The sequence below is a fragment of the Pelodiscus sinensis genome, chromosome 1, assembly GCF_052426305.1.
Source record: "Pelodiscus sinensis isolate ZL-2025 chromosome 1, ASM5242630v1, whole genome shotgun sequence".
NCBI lineage: Eukaryota > Metazoa > Chordata > Testudines > Trionychidae > Pelodiscus > Pelodiscus sinensis.
Window position 1 is genome coordinate 218,706,320 of NC_143052.1, and position 19,963 is coordinate 218,726,282.

Here is a 19,963-nt window from a genome sequence, read left to right on the forward strand (position 1 = left end):
TGAGCATCTACACAGCAAGCCCATTATTTTGAAATACTTTTGAAATAATGGGTGTCTTATTCTGAAATCCATATCCCTCATTTTATGAGGAATAACGCCTATTTTGAAATGAAATAAGGTGTGGGTAGCCAGCGCAGTTGGGGTTATTATAAAATAAGGGGCCTCCAGGGCTTTCCATAGGTTCCCTGCTGGCCACTCTGGCCACACTAATCAGGACTCTATAGTCCCCCTTCCTCTGCAGGCTTTAAAGGTGCAACCTCATGGGAAAAAGTGTGTGACACACAGCAGGCCCAGCTTGCACTGTGCCACACAGCAATGACCAGATCTGCCAATCCTGCTGCCATGGCAGACTCCAGCGCTAACTTTGAGCCCCCAACAGCTGTAAGCACAACTGCAGGCAGCTCCCAAGCCTCTGCCTGGGGGAGGAGGAGGCGGGCTCCAACCTGGACGGGTGCAGAGATCCTGGATCTCATTGAGATCTGGGGAGAGGAGGTAAACCTCCAGGATCTCCGCACCCGATGCAGGAATGCTGTCAGCTACGGCCAGATGGCTGACAGCCTGGGACAGAGGAGACACGGCCGCACCCAGGTACAGATGAAAGTAAAGGAGTAAGGGAGTGCAGCTCCCGCTCGGAGGCAGAGAAGCATCCCAGGGTATGTCTACACTACCCCCCTAGTTCGAACTAGGGGGGTAATGTATGCATACCGAACTTGCTAATGAAGCCCGGGATTTGAATTTCCCGGGCTTCATTAGCATAAAGCCGGCGCCGCCATTTTTAAAAGCCGGCTAGTGCAAACCCCGTGCCGCGCGGCTACACGCGGCACGGACTAGATAGTTCGGATTAGGCTTCCTAATCCGAACTATCTGTACACCTCGTTCCATGCCACGAGGCGTACAGATAGTTCGGATTAGGAAGCCTAATCCGAACTATCTAGTCCGTGCCGCGTGTAGCCGCGCGGCACGGGGTTTGCACTAGCCGGCTTTTAAAAATGGCGGCGCCGGCTTTATGCTAATGAAGCCCGGGAAATTCAATCCCGGGCTTCATTAGCAAGTTCGGTATGCATACATTACCCCCCTAGTTCGAACTAGGGGGGTAGTGTAGACATACCCCTAGAGTTGCCAATATTACAACCAGCTCCACTGCATCCTGGGAGGGGGAGGTCAGTCCCTTCCCCCCCCCCAGTTGTGGACTCTGAGCAGGAGATGCCCACTGTTACCCTCCTGGAGGGCAGGCTGCAGCCGAGTAGGAGTAGGAGGAGAAACAGGCCATGGGGTCAACGATGCCCACCAGCCAGGCTCTCATCCTGTCCTTTGAGCCATTACCCACCCCCTGGGATGTCACCCAGGGATCAGACAAAGCCAGGGAAGGCCCATCAGGTGAGCTCCATGACTGTTCCTAGACACATGTCAGGGGAGGCGGCAGGCAGTGAGGAGCTGCACACTCCTCACTCAGCCTTCTCGGCCTGGGCTTTGCACAGCAGCCTGTACATGTGGGTGCATGCGAAGCGTCAGTTTGGAGCACTCAGCCCCAGGAGGCTGCCATAGAGGACCCTTGTGCTCCTGTATGCAGGGTTCCTGCACAGGCCTGCCTTAGTTCCAACCCCGTGACACCCTCCCATCACAAGCCACCACTGGGGTTCTGGACACACACACACACACACAGCAGTGCCACACCCAGCACACGGTCTGGCCCGCACACTCAGGGCAGCATCTGCTTCCGGGTAAGCACAGTGAGGCAGAGGACACCGAGCCTCTGCTAGGGGAGTCTGCTGGGAGGCAAAGGAATGGGAGGGGATCCCAGTAGCACCCTCCCCAGCAAGCTGGGTCTGTTGCTTACACACACCTCCCCGCAATACCTTCCCCGCCCTCTATCCGCCAGCAGGCTGTGATACAAGTCCTCTCCCTGCAGGATGCCACCACTGCTAGTCCCAACACACGCATGGCACAGAGGGAAGCCGAGCCACCCTGTCACCCCACTCCTGCCCACAGGCTCCTGGCTTGGCCAACACCTTCCTATGCCTACTAGTCCCTGGGACATGAGGGGAGCGAGGCTCCCTCCCGGGGACATCTGTGCCCCTGCAGGAAGGGGCCCACTGTCCAGGCCACCAGTGACCTTGCCCAAAGCATATTACCTTTGCCTGACCCAAGACCTTTAGAGACAGAACTATGCGGGGGTCCCTTTAAGTATGAGCCTCAGGGAGCCTCAGTCAGCAGCTCCAGGAAATGAGTCCTGGCCTGATGCCCTGCCTGAAGTGCTTCTGGGTGGCCTGAAATGTGATTCAGCATCCAATGAGTGCGGATGCGCTATTTCAACTAGCTGAGCGCTACTTCGTTCAGCAATTGCTGTGTAGAGCCACAATTTCGGAGTTTCTATTCCGAAATAGCTGATTCCAAAATAAGCATGCAGTGTAGACATACCCTACGGAATCAATCCTCTATCAGCAAATAGAGCAATATTACATACTAATAGGTTTCAGGTCCGTAAATCCAAAATTTGTAATAAATTCCTTTCTTTCTATGCTACTTTAATATCCTTATAGGTCTACACTTCTTGAAGCATCCCTTGGTGAATGAAATGTGAGAAAAGAATCTATGCAGAGAATCAGTTTTACTGATATGTCTCACAGAAAAGGCCTAAATGTTTCAAATCTCATGAGATGTGAAATGTGTGGGTAGGATGTTGCCAGTGGTTACTGTCTGCATTATTAACCCTCTTATACTAGCTAGTTGCAACTAGGAATATGTAAACTCCTTCAAGAAAAAACACAAGAGAATGCTGCCCTGAATCTGAGGTAAACAGTAAACCAAGATTATGTGATGCCTGTTTAGATAAATGTCCTCTTCGTCCTGATGAACAGTCTATTCTGCCTCCAATTCTATCCTATTTGCTGATATTCCATGGGTCTTTTCTGCTTTTGTCTTCCTGTTTTGTTTAACTGAGGAAGCATGGGAAGGGGCAGTCGGAGTGTTACACAGGTACATTGTCATCTGAGGAAGAAGATATTTGAAAGGAGCCTCTTGTTAAATGCTTGACAGCATATCACTGCTAAGAGTGAGAGATCTGGAAACACCAGACAACCGAGCAGATTTGCGGTGCCACTGTGTGATGGATTCAAGATGTTGCTGAAGTTAGTGAAGGTGCTTCTTCTTCTTAAACCCTTGTACTCCGAGTGGAGCATAGGTCATCTACAAGTCTCCTCCACTTCACTGTGTCTTGAGACAAAACTTCTAGCTGACTCCAGGAGTACTCCAGTTGTTGTCCTTTGATCTCAGTAGATCTTCTCCATGTTGTCCGAGATCTTCCTCTTTTGCATTTTCCATGCAGGTTCCATGTGAGAGCTTGACGGACTATGCTAGATGATTGTCACAAATGAGGAGCTTTGGAACAGAGCAGGACAAGAACCACTTGACATTCAAATCAAGAGAAGAAAGTGGGGATGGCTAGGCCACACTCTCAGAAAGCCTTTATCCAGCATAGTCTGGCCATTTGATGTGAAGGATGTACCTCAGGCATCTATTTATGAATGTCTGTAGCTTGTGAATTGAAGATTTTTTAGTATGTCAGGTCTCGCATCCATACAAGAGCACACTGAAGGTGCTTGGTGGGTAACATTCCCTGGGGGTAACCAGATTTGTGAGTCTAGTTTGGGTTGTGCCTGCTGTGAAGCAGCTCCCTGAAACCAACAGCCATTGACAATATAAGCATGACCTTCCAGGCCTTATCCTTTCCATACAGGTAGTGACAGCCACACACCAATCCCTAAGGCTGTGTTGTATCCTGCCCCTTATCCACAGGACACTCCCAGAATTACCTGGCCCACTGTTCCCAAAAGAACAGTATACACCAGCTTGTCAATTCAATTCAGATTCATCACTTCGCTTTACTTCATAGGTACTGAGATATATTTCTAGTGATAAAACCAATACATTTATTATCAAAGGCTTAGGGATTCAGAAGCTATCAAAGGATATTTGAAACAAATGGTTACCTATCAAACAAAATCACAGCATTCTTTCTAGAGACTAAGCTTACCTACAGTTTAGTGTCATGTCTAAACAAGATTTTCTTACCCAAGGTCTTCTGCAGAATTTTCAACCAAGATCTCATTTTCATGAATATAAACGCACTGTCTGTTTATGTTCTAGGCGAGGATGAAGGAGTGTCCTTGTCGCTTTCTAGCAATGGACCCAAAATTTATCATCCTTGTTCATAAATGAGGTAACTCTGGTTTGTTTTTTCCTAGGTGCCCTTTCCAGTTGATTTCATATCTCCTGGTTAACATTTGATCTTGTATGGAAATGGGCAAGCATTGTGTTATCTTGTAATGTTAACTTACATCCTGACGGAAAGATAGATGAAAAAACATCTTTTGTCTGATAGGGCAACTGTGTTTCACTTTTCCTGGGGAGTAATACCTTGATACAGATGATAAGAACAGATTTTCAATATATACAGGAAGTCCCCAACTTAAGGACGGGTTGTGTTCCAAAAGTTCATTTGTAAATCAGTTGTTTGGAACTTGAAATGCATTTCTCTATTGAAACTGTTTTACAAATGATAATTAGGTTCCCAGGCTAGCCCACAAAAACCTATTTTTTGTATATTTGTGATGAAAATTAGTAGAAATAGTTTTTTCATTAACTTTGAATGCTGGTGATTGAGGAAAGGCAGTTAATTAGAGGAGGATGAGGAGGTAGGTGACATTTTGAAGAGGATTTCTGGGCAGTCCCCAGCCACTGCCAACTTCACACTTCACCCTCCTCATGGACTCTGCACCAGCTCTTTCAGCCAGTCCCGTCCCTCAGCTGTCCCCTAATCCCTGGACTGCACCCAGCCCCTGCTCACCAGGAGGCAGTGAGCAGGGGCTGGAGGACTTTGGAGGAGAAGGGAATGGCAGTGCAGCCAGTGGATGGAAAGAAACAGCAGTTTCCACTTGAAAGCACCACTTCTCTCCAGACACTGCCTGTGCGACCGCCCCCTCTCCTCCTGAGTCCTCCGGCCAGCACTTGTGCTGTTGTCACCACCTGTGCCTGCTCCCCTGAGGCTGCCAGTGAGCTTTTGTTTGTATGTGCAGATGCTTGTAAGTCAGATGTTTGTAACTCAGGGTGTGCCTCAGCTGGAGAACTGTGTTCAGTTCTGGGTGCCACATTTCAGGAATAATGAACAAATTGGACAAATTGGAGAAGGTCCAGAGAAGAGCAACAAAAATGATTAAAGGTCTAGAGAACATGACCTATGAGGGAAGACTGAAAGAACTGGGCTTGTTTCGTTTGGAAAAGAGAAGATTGAGAGGGGACAGTGATAGGACAAAAAGCAATGCGTTTAAATTGCAGCAAGGGAGGTTTAGATAGGACATTAAGGAAAACTTTCCAACTGTCGGGATGGTTAAACACTAAAACAAATTGCCTAAGGAGGTTGTGGAATATCCATAATTGGAGATTTTTAAGAGCAGGTTAGACAAATACGTATCAGCAAGGGATGGTCTAGATCAGTGTTTCTGAAAGTGCTCCGTGAAATCACTTTGAGAAACACATTAACTGGCTGCCCCAGTTTGTTTATGTACTGGCGCCACAGCCACAGAGCCTTGCGGCTCCCATTAGCTCCGTTTTGTCCTTTGCAGCCAAGGGGAACCGCGGGAAGTGATGATCCGGCCCACGCCGCTTCCCGCAGCTCCCCTTGGCTGCAAAGGACAAAACAGAACCAATGGGAGCTGCAAGGCTCTGTGGCTGTGGCGCCAGTACATAAACAAACTGGGGCAGCCAGTTAATGTGTTTCTCAAAGTGATTTTACGGAGCACTTTCAGAAACACTGATCTAGATGGTGAGTTCTGGGGGTTGGACCCTATTACTTCTCGAGGTCCCTTCCAGTTCTAGTATTCTATGATTCTATGGGTATGTCTACACTGCATTCCTTTTTCGAGAGAGGAATGCAAATGCAGCTGAGTGAAATTGCAAATGAAGCACGGATTTGAATTTCCCATGCTTCATTTGCATAATGGCGTCTGGGCACTTTTTTGAAATCCCCTATTTAAAAAAAACCCTCAGTCTAAACCCACCCTTATTTCTAAATAACTCTAAAACCTCATTTTTTAAGGAGTAAGGATTATTTAGAAAGAAGGGTTTTGGTTTTTTTCAAAATAACCCTGTCTAGACTGCGTTTCTTTTTTCGAAATAGGGTATTTCGAAAAAAGCACCCGGACGATATTATGCAAATGAAGCATGGGAAATTCAAATCTGCGCTTCATTTGCAATGTCGTTCTCAAAAGAGGAATGCAGTGTAGACATACCCTATGATTCTATGCCATCAATTATAGACCTTTCAGAAAATGCCGGGCACAAGTTTACTGTTTCTAGCTTTAACCTTTAAAGAGGCAGCAAGGACACGAAGAGCTACACTGACATTTCTCAATGGAACTAACACCTCCCACATACTGCAGAGATGATTCTTACCAAGTGAAACAGCCTGCCAGTGCCGTACATGTACACGTTTAGAACTAAGCAGAATGCAGCCTCTCTCATTAAAGGTATATTCACCTGCAATTTTCTGTGAATTACACTGACACCCTTCAATGAGAAGCCTTTCTTTTTGTACAGCTTCACTCCTTTTGCAATATTCTCTGATTTAATGCTCACATACAAATTGCCAAGCCCAAAGATAAGCTGATTTTTGTATATTTCACAGACTGGAATTTAAAATTGTTGTCTCTCCCCCTCCCCCCACTCCAAATGTGAACCTTTTCACAGGAGCTTAATTCTCTTCATGGTCCAAATAAGCATCAGCCGCTTTTACAGCCATAACTTGTGTGGCTTAGGCTGTCCAGGCCCAACCTTGGTCTTTCATGTGTCAGACCAGAGGGTGAACAATTCAGCCTTCTACATAACAGACTTCTTATCCCTAATGCTGTTGGAATAATAAGGAATTAATAATATTACTGAAGCTTATTACACTCACTTTTTATGCTTCCCTAGCTATCTCTGGGAAATGATTGCCCTTGTAAAAATCATCACAAATTTGGAGCCATTTTATTCATACCCATATAGCCATATATCTTTGTAAGAACCTCAGGCCTTCTCATAGCCTCAGGTATATTCTTAGTCTAAGATTTGTAGGTAGACCTGGCCATGTCACTATGAGACAAAATCTTTTCCCTCAGATAACAATGTATTTTCCCTAAAATAACACTATCTCTACAGAACTGTGTAGCACTTTAAAGACTAACAAGATGGTTTAATAGGTGATGAGCTTTCGTGGGCCAGACCCATGTGTTCATTTTTTTTAATTGTATCCTTTGGTATATATGGTTGTGACAATTTTCTTCCACTATTTGATCTGAGGAAGTGGGTCTGGCCCACAAAAGCTCATCACCTATTAAACCATCTTGTTAGTCTTTAAAGTGCTACACAGTCCTGTTTTTTGTTTCAGCTGCACCAGACTAACACGGCTACATTTCTACCACTATCTCTACAGTTATGTAAAATGAAGGGCCAGTTGCACATGCAGACTATTTTGCACTGTTCCTATGATGGAAAGCAGCAATAAATCTAACTTAAATGGCTGGTTAAACCAGCTCTCATTAGTGGAGTGTTGCAAAGCAACCATAATGGATTGGTAGGAACCAATCATTTTACAGCTGTATCTTCAATTTGCCACCTGAACATTTTGTTATCTAGTGTTATACTTGAAACAGCATTGCTAATTAATTTAACCAAATGTGATGGATATTTTCCAAGAAAGAGAAAGTGGGTATATTCCAAGACATTTTCTGAAGCAGTACAAGGAAAAGACTGAAAATGACACACATAAAAAAACAAGGAAAAAGCTATCTTGCTTGCTCCCCTCCTTTTAGTGTCAGCTAGTTAGTTCCCCCTTCCGTGCTTCCCTTCCTCCTCCCAAAAGAGATTTTTTTTTCTTATTATTGTTGTGGTTTTAAAGAAACCATGTGAACAACTTGCCCTTTGGTCTCATCTGGCCCTCCGGAAGCAAGGAGATACCAATATAATCTGTTGTGCTATAGGCAGATGATCAAAAGATTAGGCTCACTCAAACTCCAGGCACCCCTGAATGGTCCACAGGCCGAAGTAAAGCAAACTAGAGTTTGACACGGACATGGGAAACTGGCTTCCTATACCATGTACAATATGGAGCACCAATTGTCTGCACCAGGAGCCCACAGGAATATAGGCATAACTTTGCTTATTTTTGAAAAGCAGATTGCAGTACACCATGATGTGCACTATCCTACTTCAGGGATAGGTTTTCTTAAGAAAGAATCATCTCCACAGTGTTCTTGTTTGCCTCTGCATTCAGTGGCACAGGCCAAGCAGCAAGGCCTGAGACATTGCTGATGCCAGATACCAGCTTATATTTGTTCTGTTTTTACCTTTTTCTTCTGCTTCTTTTTCATGTCTCATCTGCTCCCCTGAACCCTGAATTACTTGGGGAAGTGGAGTGGGTTGGGACCAGGGTGCTCTCCTTGCTGCCTGCCACCACAGTGAAGTGGAGCACAGCAGGCTGGGAGATGGGCTGCTGAGTTGCTCTGACTCCCAAGACTGTGGTGAGAGCAGGGGAAGGGTTCAATCCCTGCTGCTGCCCCTCACCAGGCTCCTCAGATAATCCCCCAGCTCACGTCGTTCAGGGAGGTGTTTTGGGGAACAGGTACAAGGGAGGGAAGGGGGTGGGAAGGGTAGAGAAGAGGTGGGGCCTAGTAGAACAGGACAGGGCTTGGGAAAAGTGGTAGAAAATGGAGGTGGGGCAATACCCCAGGTTCTGCACTCCTCTAGGGATGGCCTTGCTTCTGAGCAATGCACACAAATTAGCACCGTCCTTGGCCTGTTGTAGCATATGCCAGGGAATGATCAGGTGTGGAAAGCCTGTCAGAAAGGTTATTGAGATTATTTTTCCTCTCACTTCGTCTGCTAAATTAGGTCCACAAAAATAGCATCCCGCCCTTTTTTAATGCATATTTACCACCCCCTTTTTCTAGTCGGAGGGGTTCCTAGCTGCTACACAAGTTCCATGGTGCCAAATGTATAGAAATCAGAGGGAGCCATTAAAATCTCTAAAAATGGTCTCTGCACCCATACATTTAAGGTCCGATATTTGAGTTTGGCTCCTCTAGAACTAGAAACAGATTTTGTGGGGATCATTGGACATTAGGGATAAAAAATCCCATTTAATCAGTTACATTTACCCAGTTAACCAAGCAAGCGGGATCCCGTGGGTGGGAGGGTCAGCCCAGACAGAGCAGCCCCCAGCCTGCGCAGCTGCTGACTCCCATCCCTGTGGGGCCGTGAGTTAACTGTTTACCCATTCACATCCCTATTGGACATGGGGATGCTTCCTTTTTCCGTAGTACCCGGTTCCCATTTCTATGTCTGCAGGGTCAAGAGCTATCAGGCATTAATCCTGTCACTAAGGTAGTGTTGATTGTGTTCCACACTGGGCTTTGAGTCTGTAATTTTAAGAGGAAATGTCATATTTGGAGGAAAGGAAGAAAAACTTATAGTTGGGAAATTTTGTTTTAAATGGCAACTTCAGGAAGCTGTCCAGAAATGTGGAAAGTAAGAACTATTGTGCCATCAATTGTGTTAGTGGTCTGGTGAAAGTCCTACATGTATGATAAATTGATCACACAATTTCGAATTTGGGTCCACAATTATCACATGACTGTTATTTCCAGATATATTTGTGCATGAGTAGAGTGACTTGAAAATTAATTCCAGTGCTAATAGTTGCATTTTGCAGCAATATCTTAATATTTTAAAAATATTTTTAAAAGTCATAATGTACAATAAAATAAGCACCAGTATAAGAAATCAAGTGAAAACTAATATAAAGAACATTTTGATTTTTAAAAGTATTATTTATGCTCTATTTATCTATTTCTGTTATGGACTTCTTAAATTTCCAGTTTGTGGTAACTTTCACCATCTCCTCTGCAATCTCTCACTCCCTGGCTAAGGGGTCTCAGAGAGAGACATGCATCCATGCACTTCTTACTGGTTGGTGGCCAATAACTACACAAACTGTTCTTTGAATGAGACTGTGGAGAGAAGACAACTGTTGAGCTGTCCTAAGTGAAAATGCCACCCACTGCAGTAAGGTGCTGACAGATAATTACAATCTGGCAAGATTTACAGGTCTGGCACTCTGCCCTTTCTACAGAATACCCAATGACAATGAAAGCTCAGTGGGGGTAGAGTCATATCTGCCATAGAAATTTGAATTTATATTTATTAAAAACAGCTTGAAAACTATACAATCATTTATGGGTGAAATCCTGGTCTTTCTGAAAGTAATGGGAATTTTGGCAACAACTTCAATGAGGGTATCATTGATATCTTCAATTTAGATATCACATCTGTAACTGTCTCATCTTTCTGATTTTGGCAATACTGCAGGGTCAGACCATCACAGGAAATGTGGGTTGTCTGAATTATTTATTGCAAATAATAGCTCGTCCTAATTTAGTCCTTCCATCCAAGCTGATTCTAATTTCTGCAAGTGTATTCAGTATTAACAAGGATTATGCAAACAAATTTCAAGTTATGGGTTGTTCTTGAACTGTCATGTTGACTATTTGCTATGGCTGGTGTGTGATTGGTCAGTGATATCACATGCTACTGTTTCTGCTCCCTGACTTCAGGAATTAAACTTTTTCAACAGGAAAATGATGAATAACACATTTCCAATATAATTTTTTTGGATGGGCTGTCATGAGTGGGTGACCATCCAAATAATACGATCCCAGAGGAGTAACAGCAAATTTGTCACAGTGCTAGTATATGGGTGACATTTGCAAACGAGTTGTTCGTTATTCACACAAGAAACAAGTCTATACTAGGTAAACAAATTTAAAAAAATCAGAAAATAAACTAAAGGCATTATAAAATATAGAACAACAGGTTCCATATAGTGTAAGAGATTTTTTGCTTACAACTTATTTATAGCCTGCTTTGGTCAGTCTTTTCCCACTGTCATAAGTAGGCCTTTTGATTTGGGCCATAAAATGCTACCTCAATGTAAATGAAGGTGGCAGGGTCAATATCAGTGTTGCCAACTCTCAGCATTGTATTGTGAGTCTCCCATTATTTGACATTTTTCTTAAAGACCCAGCTCTGTGTGGACCAGAGATTTTGAGAAATGCAGGTTTTTCCTCCTTCCCCTCCCCCACCCATTGTTTTAGTTCTAGCGGTTAAGAAAAGCTTGAAAATGTGCCTGTAATCCACAGAAAAACAGAAGGCAGAGGAAAAGAACCCCAACTCTATTATTTCTAAACAAAATCTCAAGATTTTAGGGGGTCTGACATGATTTGCAAAAGCTTGAAGGCAGCAGTATTGAAATCAGGCCTTTAATTTGAAAATCTTTCACCTAGAGACAGAAGGAAAATGGATTCTTCCTTGTCACAAGTTACACAGCTTTAAAAAGGTAGATGGTTAACAACGCTTTCTAAAAATCATCTTATCAAAAGGACGGTGGCAAATTAATCTGTCAAACACTGTACAAATAACACAGAGATGATGTATAAAATTGCCTTTATACAAATTAACAAAATAGCCAGTTTTATTTGCAATTACATTTCCCATTCTGTTGCATTGCAGTGTATAAAATAAGCACATCAAATGCTGTCAGAGCAGTCATCCTCACACATTTTTAAGATTGCTTTGCATATTTGTACTAATGAGCATGAATAAATATGCTTCAGCTTTATTTTTACTGCATTGAAGAAAATTCTACTGTCTGTGCCATTAAAATGTCCACTTTCTTACTCCTATGTTATTTTTTTGCATCATTCCCATGTCTTGGTCTATCAGTTTCCACAATCAAATGCATCAATTACTTTAATGTACTGTTTGGACTTGTTCTTTCATTTTTTTAAAAGAAGATTTTCTTCACTGGCTACATATGATTAAACTAAAAGCTAGAAACTGTTCATTTCTACCCCGTTACTAGGGAAGTAAAGGTTACTAAGGGAAGTGGTGTTTTATCACACATTCAGCATTGCACAAAAATAGTCTAAATGTTTGCATTAGAGAAAGGCTCAACTTTTATTTTCCTATAAATTTAGTACCAAAAGGAGCTATTTTGGATATTGGGAATGTATGTTTTCTGTCCAATACATACTGTAGCTTGTATGACAGTGAAAAATCTTATGTAAAAGTCTAAAATGAACAAAGGCATAGCTAAACATTTCATAAACTAGACAGTTCTCTAAAGCTGAGCCACAATTTGGTGGGGGTGGGGAGACAACACATCAGACATCATAAAGACTTATGCTGTGCAGCCCCATCAGCCCAGCCCCCTGTGAGATCAAAAACCGTATGTGCTGCTTTGTTGCAAATGACCCTTTTTCATAACCGGGTTTGTTGCTCATACTTTAAGTAAATTTAGTACTGGTGAAAGTTGATAGATTGACAGTGCAGCCTACACCTAAACTCATCTACTATACACAGTACAGTTAATAGAAGAGTCAGGTGTCTCACACTAGGCCTGATTCTCCGTCTTGCACTTTTGTGTGCTCAGATTTGTGGATGTGAAGCTGCTACCATATTAGAATTCTCTTTTCACAGGGTGAGGAATGTTTTGCAGCCACTGTGCACTGATAGAAATGGCTACACAAGATGCAAAGTAATAGAAAATGGGGCCCAATATTCTTCAAATCTGATCCATGAAATAATGGTGCTTGCATACATTCAGTTGTCTCTCTCACCTTAGGACTAATTCACATTAGTGGTGATATTATCACCTATTGGAAACTAGGCTGGAAACACATCATATACTATAAGCCCCAAAACCACTAGCAGCTGGTGACACTTCTGCCATTATTGACCTGTAGTGCATTTGGACCAGTGACCTAAAGGGAAAGGGTCTATATCCAATTACCAGTTGCTTGAGCCATTCTAAAGTCACTTATACATGTTCTCTCATACTCTTTGAATTATAATTCATCAGATAGCTATAGGTCAAGTTCATGAGGCATCAATCTAAATGCATGCCATAAAAGGTAATGTGAAGTTACCAGCCAGAGTACCACAAATGAATGACATTAAACCAGCTGAGCTGGTCCAAAGCAGCATAGCTTGTTGATTAAATGAAATTATGGTAATTTACACTAATCGAGGATCAGTCAGTCCTCTGTGTCTAATGCTCTAATTCTTTTAAATAAATTGCTATGGTTTTCTTTGCAAAGATGAACCAGTTTAAATAAATGCTCACCGCCACTCTAATGCACCACAACTTGCATACATATAACAGACTGAAACACAGTTTAGTCATATGCTACTTCCTGTGCTGGTTGATTAATATCAGAAGCTAGGACGTGATTGCCTAAACGATTTTCAGATACTCAATTAACGGGTTTCCTGTACCTTTGCTACAATTCATGAAGAAAATGAAAGCCTTTAAAAAAAAAAAAAAAAAATCTACCACAAGCAAAGATAATTTCATCTAGTGGACCACCCTAAACATAGTGGAATTATCTTGAAGCCAACATATGATTTTCCATCGATAACATCAGCTTTTCACTGAGTCCCAGTTTAAAAATATTCAGAATTTTGTATGAAATGTTTAATGTCTTCAATTTTCATTTAACTTCAGAAGACGTTAAGGCCACACATCTTAAATTGACCCTTTATTCTGTTCATAAGCATTTTAAGCTAGAGGAACGGAGGCCCATTTGTGCTAGTAAGAAATCACAGCAGTTAACAGAATTTATCCTGCAGGGAGGGAGTGCCCTATTGTCTCTCGAGTTCAGACTAGGCACACAGACCATCTTGTAGGATTAGGTCCCTGATCTGTACGTCCTACTCAGGGAAAGAGTCCCAGTGGAGTTACCCCAGGGGTGAATTTGTCTCCATTGCAGTCGAGTCCTATGGCTACAGCTGATTCTGCATCAAAAGAAGTGCAGGACCAAGTCTTTCACATACCAAATACACTAAGATACTAGTGATCTTCACAGCCCATCCCCATCACACGCATCATTCCAGGCTGCTATATGCTAAATCATGAAATCCTGAAGAAAAAAAATTGACGAAATCTAATGGGTTCAGAATCTCATCTAATGGAAGTTCATTTCCCTTTCAAGTTAGGATGACACCAGAAATGCAAGTAAAGCTGAATGAGTATGAACTTTGTAAAAAGCTGTGAAAATGGCACATGACTGCCATTTAGAAGTTTAAAACATTTAAATTAATATTGATTTCCCACCCTCCCCAATTATTTTTAAACTACATCTGCTCCCACTTCATTCCAGTGACAAAATATATTTTTTCACAAACAAGATTCTAGGTCAGATCATCATAAGTGACAAATATGAAAGACATTTCCAAGTGGAGCTGTGAACAGATCCAAAAATCCTATAATTCTGAATTTATTTGCCCAAAATACCCTGTTAAACAAATCATTAATAGCTTTACTTTTGGCATAACAAAAGAATAAGTGGCCAACATAGAAGTGTTGCTACCATTGTGGCTATTTTAATACTTTTCAGAGTCAGTCTATTACTGAATGGTTTCTGCAAGAGGAAATGTTTAAAAGGCAGGAAAAAAATCTGATAATCTCAGACTTGAAAAATCATCATTAGATTAATAAAGCATATTTAGAGGAAGGGAGAGTAATCTGAGATGCATATAAATATGAAAGAAATATTTTTTAAATGTTGTAGGGCTCATGGCAAGGAGCACGTCAAGAGCCAAACACTTTAAATATCACAATGTCTCCTTACATCCCACATATTAACACAGCCACTCTCCATTGTCCAAGATATAGCACATCAATACCATCCAGGTTTTAAAACATTTTATTTGCATATTAAAAAAATTGTGCATTCCAATAATTAAAATCATTTGAACAAAAAAAATGGCACTCAATTAACTGCATTTTACAGCTCGCAGGACCTTGGTACAGCTTTGCATTTATTCGTGTGTTACTAGTTTACTGTAGTCCCACCCAAGTTCTTCTTTCATCAACATGCAAGCTCTTTCATGCCACCAAGACCAAACCCAGACAGGCAGATAGATGGAAAGGCAGCGCCTTCATTCAGTGTCAGTAGTTCTCTCTATTCTTTTGATGTGACAGGGGCAGTACAGTCATTTAAACTTTATCCAACCTCTTTGCATCTTACAAAGTTAACAGCTAAAAGAAGTAAAATAAGAAGGCAATGCTTGTGGAATGTACAGTGCATAATTTGGAAGGGCAGATTTCATTACGATTCACCCGCTTGCTTCTCCTGTTCAATTGCTGAAAGAGGAAAAAAAAGAAAGATTTAAAAATAAAGATAAAGTACTGTACTTTTTAAAAAAAAGTTAAATTTTTATGGAACAGAAATCAAAAGGTAAGCTAGATTTATAATCTGGTAGAAAATTATAATAATTGTAAAATTTACTATGTTACACTTGCAGTGGTTCATATAAAATGTATATTATATACAGAGTAATCATACATTTAATATAATGTATGTGTATATAATGTCTACCAGTCTTAATAGAGGGGAAGAATTTTTGCCTTGCCCTCTTAAAACTGTATATACACTTACTTTCTTTTGAAGGCAGTGGGTTTTTCTCTTGCGTTTCTGTTTTCTTCAATTTAGACTTGTCAAACTTCTCAATTTCAGCCATATCTGGTTTGTCGGACATTTTTGCAGATTAATCTGTAGGTGGAAGGGAAAGACAGTTAAGACTCCACCTTTTATTCTGAAATGCGTTACTCGCTTGATCTCCAGCCAGCTGCCCCGCCTCCCTTCTCTCTTTAAATGGCACGTAATAGCCTCTTTCTTGTAAGGAGAGCTATAGTCAGTGAAATAAAAATTGTCCCCTTACAGTGGGGTGAAATGATACAGCTAGATTTGCACAAGGCTGATTAAGGAGTGGAAACAAAAAAAAAAAAATCAATGCAGAAAATACAGTGAAGATTTAATCCATTATCAAAAACAATTGCCTATTGTTGAGATTGCTTTCTTTAAAAAGAAAAAAAAAAAGCCTCTTCAGTGTTTGCACGCTGTTCTGAAGAGAACAATAGAGAGGATGGTGCATGGGGGAGGCTATTGTCTTTAAAAAAAAAAAAAAAAGATTTGAGATGCCCATTGAAAATATGAAATAATGCCAGTGCCAAGCAGAACAGCTAGACTATGCTAATCACATCCTCCATCTTGGTGTCTGTCTGTCTGCTCTGTCTCTCCTTAGCCCATTTGGATGCAGTCCCGCATTCTTTTCCCCTCACAAAGAACTGCTGCAGCTGCAGTCTGAGGAAGCCCAAACCACCGCCCAGTTGCTGTTTGCTGCCTCTCTCCTTCTCAGCACTGCAGTCGCAGATACAGCGCTGCCTGGACTGAAACAAAGATTTGCGTGTAGCTCACACACCCCGTTTTCAGCAGCTAAACGTTTCAATCATACAGCCTCCCCCTTGCTCTCCCTTCCCAGGATTGGGAGTAGGAGATTTTTTTTAGCACACATCTGCTCGTAGTAAGATTCCCTTCTCAGCTGAAGGGTTGGAACACGTAGAACAACAACAAAAGTCGCCTGTTGTTGGCTCGTAGATACGAAATAATCAATTAGTAACGAAAGAGATGCCAGCTTCTTTTTGTCAAGCCAGAACAAAGGAAATCGAGGGAGCTTCCCGCTTTCTTTACTCGGGCTCGCATTTCACATTTGCGCTCAATCTGTCCAACTTTACACCACTAGACTGAAGCACTAGCTCACACTTAAAATCTCTTGAGTGCCCTTGAAAGCAACAGGATTGTTCCAGCCTGAAATTTAGCAACAAAAGCAAAGGGTGTTGAAGAATGACCCGGGATACAAATCCACACTCATGAGCACAGACACGGAGAAACGCATGCTAATAAAAGAGGAGAGAGGAAAGACCATAGTTGAAATATAAATTGTATCCTCACCACTGACGCTGTACACAGACGTAACTCTGATCTTTGCAGCTGCTGCTCTGGACTGTATAAAGCGCTTGCTCTGCTTGAGCAGTTATATCCTCACTTCTATGCAAATGCTAGTGATGTCATCGTCGTCATCTTAACCCTTTTACTCCACTCCCAGTCCCTTACTTCCTTAAATATTATCAATTATTATTATCATCATTATTATTTATACCATGCTAAAAATGCAAAAGTCAGCAAATAGGCCCCCTTTGGAAAGCATGATTTCTGTAGACAGCTGTTCCTGAAAAGAATGTTAGGGAATTCTGTGGGTAAGAATCATACTAAAGTCATATAAGCACAGGGAAAGGCCTGTGTAGCTGCTAGGACATAACAGGCATCCTCCCTCCGCCCCACAAGAAGGGGGGGGGGAATATGTAGAAGAAGAAAAAAACACAAGGGGATTCTATCTTTGTGGACCTAACGTAAAGATGGAAGGGGGGAAGGTGAAATTGCAATGTATGGTTCCTCTTCATGTTGAGGTGAAAGGAATTTCCCCTTGTATTTGTGTTTGCAATCATTATTGTGGCTCAATGTCTTCTGGCCCCTAAACACTGTCTGACATCAGGTTATTGCATTTGGTGCTAGTAACCCAACCACAGCGGAGGAAAAAATCCCATTTTAAAATCAGTCTAGTTAGAACGATACCTTTTTAACAGATGATAACTCTGGTCCTATTATGCCAAGCCTTATTAAGCAGAAATCTCAGTTGAAATTAATGGAAAGTTTTGCTTAACAAAATCAATGGCAGCAATATACTGGCTCCAGAAAATAGCATAACAAAGTGCTTATTGTTTGTAATTGCTTCTTTTCTTTGTTCTTTTTGACTTCCTCTTAGTGTGTCTGGAGGCCTCGGGAGGGTCCAGTGATAGCTGTTTCTTATATTTTGCAGAGAAATTGCAGCCATATTGTGGTGACCATGTTGTGCTGCATTTCCAAAACCCTAGTATACCCACTTTTTTGCTCAGACGTGTGGATCTCTTCTCTTTTTGTTCAGCAATAGTGTCTTCCTGCTCACGTTAGCCAAATTTCCTCACTTACAAAATCTCATCTTGATCAGACAGAAGGCCCCCCTGCTGTCCTTGCGTTTGTGCTGCGACTGAAAGAAAGAAATCATATAGGCAGGCTTTCTCACTGCTTCTGCAGACAATAGCTCTGAGGAGACCCCGGCTTGCCCCACTCCACCCCTAGCTCCTTTCAGTACAGCTGGGTTATCACAAACCATACATCTCCCTGAGTGCTTAAAATTCTGATTCATCGGAGTCGGCAGGCACACAGAGATATGACGATACAAACAGGATTTCCACAATACTCTAGGCCAATACTCTAGGTAGCGGAGGCCTGGGACCACTACTTGCTGTTTCAAGCTCCCCTGCACAGTGTACAAGCAGCACAGCCGAAGGAGAAATTGATTCCTTTGCAAGAACACTAGGGTCTAGATGTATGGGTGATTTTTGGATATGGCAGAGGAGAGGATGGACAGAACGTTGTTTCTCTTAGTCTGCAGAATTGGACAATGAGCCAAGCTATCCATGCAAAATTCACAGAAGGGAAAAATATTCAGTTCAGGTTCTGAGCTTTAACTAGCAAAGATCCCTTCCATTGTCTCCTGGAGAATGCAGGTGGGACAAAGTCACCAGTCATACTAGGAGCAAGGTTGGTGGAGGCCTGCATTGTGTATGTGGAAATGAGTTTCATCTTCACTGATTCTGGGACATCTGTATGAAGACCCATGCAGTCCACTGTATAGCTCATTGGCCCCATGCCCTGGCAACATGTGCATGTGTGTGCATGTGTGTGAGCAAGCACATGCGTGTGTGCACGTGTGTGTATGTGCATGCATGTATTTGAAGTCAACATTCCCAAGAAACATTAATTTACAGTAGAAATTATGAATAAATCTCTGCCAGTTCCTGAGGAGAACCATAGCTTTCCTTCCCCTATTACCAGGCAGGCTCCATGAAATCCAGAGTCTTCATTTTATAGGGAGAGGTCCAGGCCCCAGTAGAGTCCCAGAAAGTGTGTCACAGACCTCACTGGGATCAAGATTTTACTCAGATTGTTCACGAAGAGGGGCACTCCTGTGCAAGAGTCAATAAATTTTTTCCATGGTCTGGATCACAAGACCAAAGGCCGAAAGAAGTCTTTGGAAAAGAAACGGAAAAGAACGTACAGTACTAAAGTCTCCAGAGACATTATTGGGACATAGATGTTTATTTATAGCTTTTCATAATAAGAGTGTTAAAAAGATCCTGGAATTTTTTTTTTATTAAACACAGAGTCACTTTGCTAACATGTGAGCAAGATGTACAGGGTAACACGGCTATTCCACTGCTTCCAAATTATGTGACTGTTGAATTTGTAAATCTGAATAGTTAAAATATTCCAGTTATTGGCCTACCTTTTTCTACAGTGTGTGGAGTCCATCATGGCTCGAAAGCACTGAAATCCTGGGCAGTGGGTGAACTGCTGGCTTGGGGAGGACAATCTCCCAGCTTCTTCCATCCTTCCATGCTCACCAGAGCCCAGCCCCCTCCCACATTGTGGCTGCTGGCGCCTATAGGCTAGCACATCCCCTAGAGTGCCAGGGAGTTGGGCAGCACAACCAGTGTTCCAGGTCCTGGTCCTCCCCAGTGTTAGAGCATTGGGGGGGTTCAGGCTATGTGGCCCCAACCCCCCTGACATAGGACTGTGATATTGCAGGGCAATATGGCCCCAGCCTTCCTGGCTCCAGAGTGTGGAGAGGCCAGGCAGCCAGCCACAAAGGGGGAGCGCTCCAGAAACAGTAGAAGGACTGGGGGGGGAAGGACGTAATGCGGGCAGGCCATACTTGTCTGGGGAGGGTTAGCCTCCCCGTACCTCTGATATCTACCGCCCATGAAATGAAATGAATGTTACTGGAGAGTTGAGTGCAAATCTTTCTAAAACATTTCCTGAGCGGGCGGCCTACTTCTTCAATTGATAGCTCCTGCAAACATTTATGCTGGTGGTTATCTATAAGTACGTGAGCCCTGGTCTACACTAGGGAGTTATTTCGAAATACG

At 42.6% G+C, this 19,963-nt stretch overlaps 1 protein-coding gene across 1 annotated transcript; it reads right to left on the reverse strand.

The window, feature by feature from the left end:
• Positions 1-14,782: 14,782 nt before the first annotated feature.
• Positions 14,783-17,041, reverse strand: TMSB4X (thymosin beta 4 X-linked). Its single transcript, XM_006122795.3, has 3 exons — positions 16,887-17,041; positions 15,534-15,647; positions 14,783-15,238 (listed from the first exon to the last, which is right to left on the reverse strand). The coding sequence occupies exons 2-3, from the start codon at positions 15,631-15,633 to the stop codon at positions 15,204-15,206; spliced, it is 135 nt and encodes a 44-aa protein (XP_006122857.1). The 5' UTR covers positions 15,634-15,647; positions 16,887-17,041; the 3' UTR covers positions 14,783-15,203.
• Between the last annotated feature and the right edge of the window lie 2,922 nt (positions 17,042-19,963).

Excerpts from the sequence above, each read along its gene's own strand:
- TMSB4X (XM_006122795.3), bottom strand. The coding sequence starts at position 15,633 with ATGTCCGACAAACCAGATATGGCTGAAATTGAGAAGTTTGACAAGTCT. Across the intron at positions 15,239-15,533 it reads CCCACTGCCTTCAAAAGAAA|CAATTGAACAGGAGAAGCAA; the intron begins GTAAGTGTATAT and ends TTCCTCTTTCAG.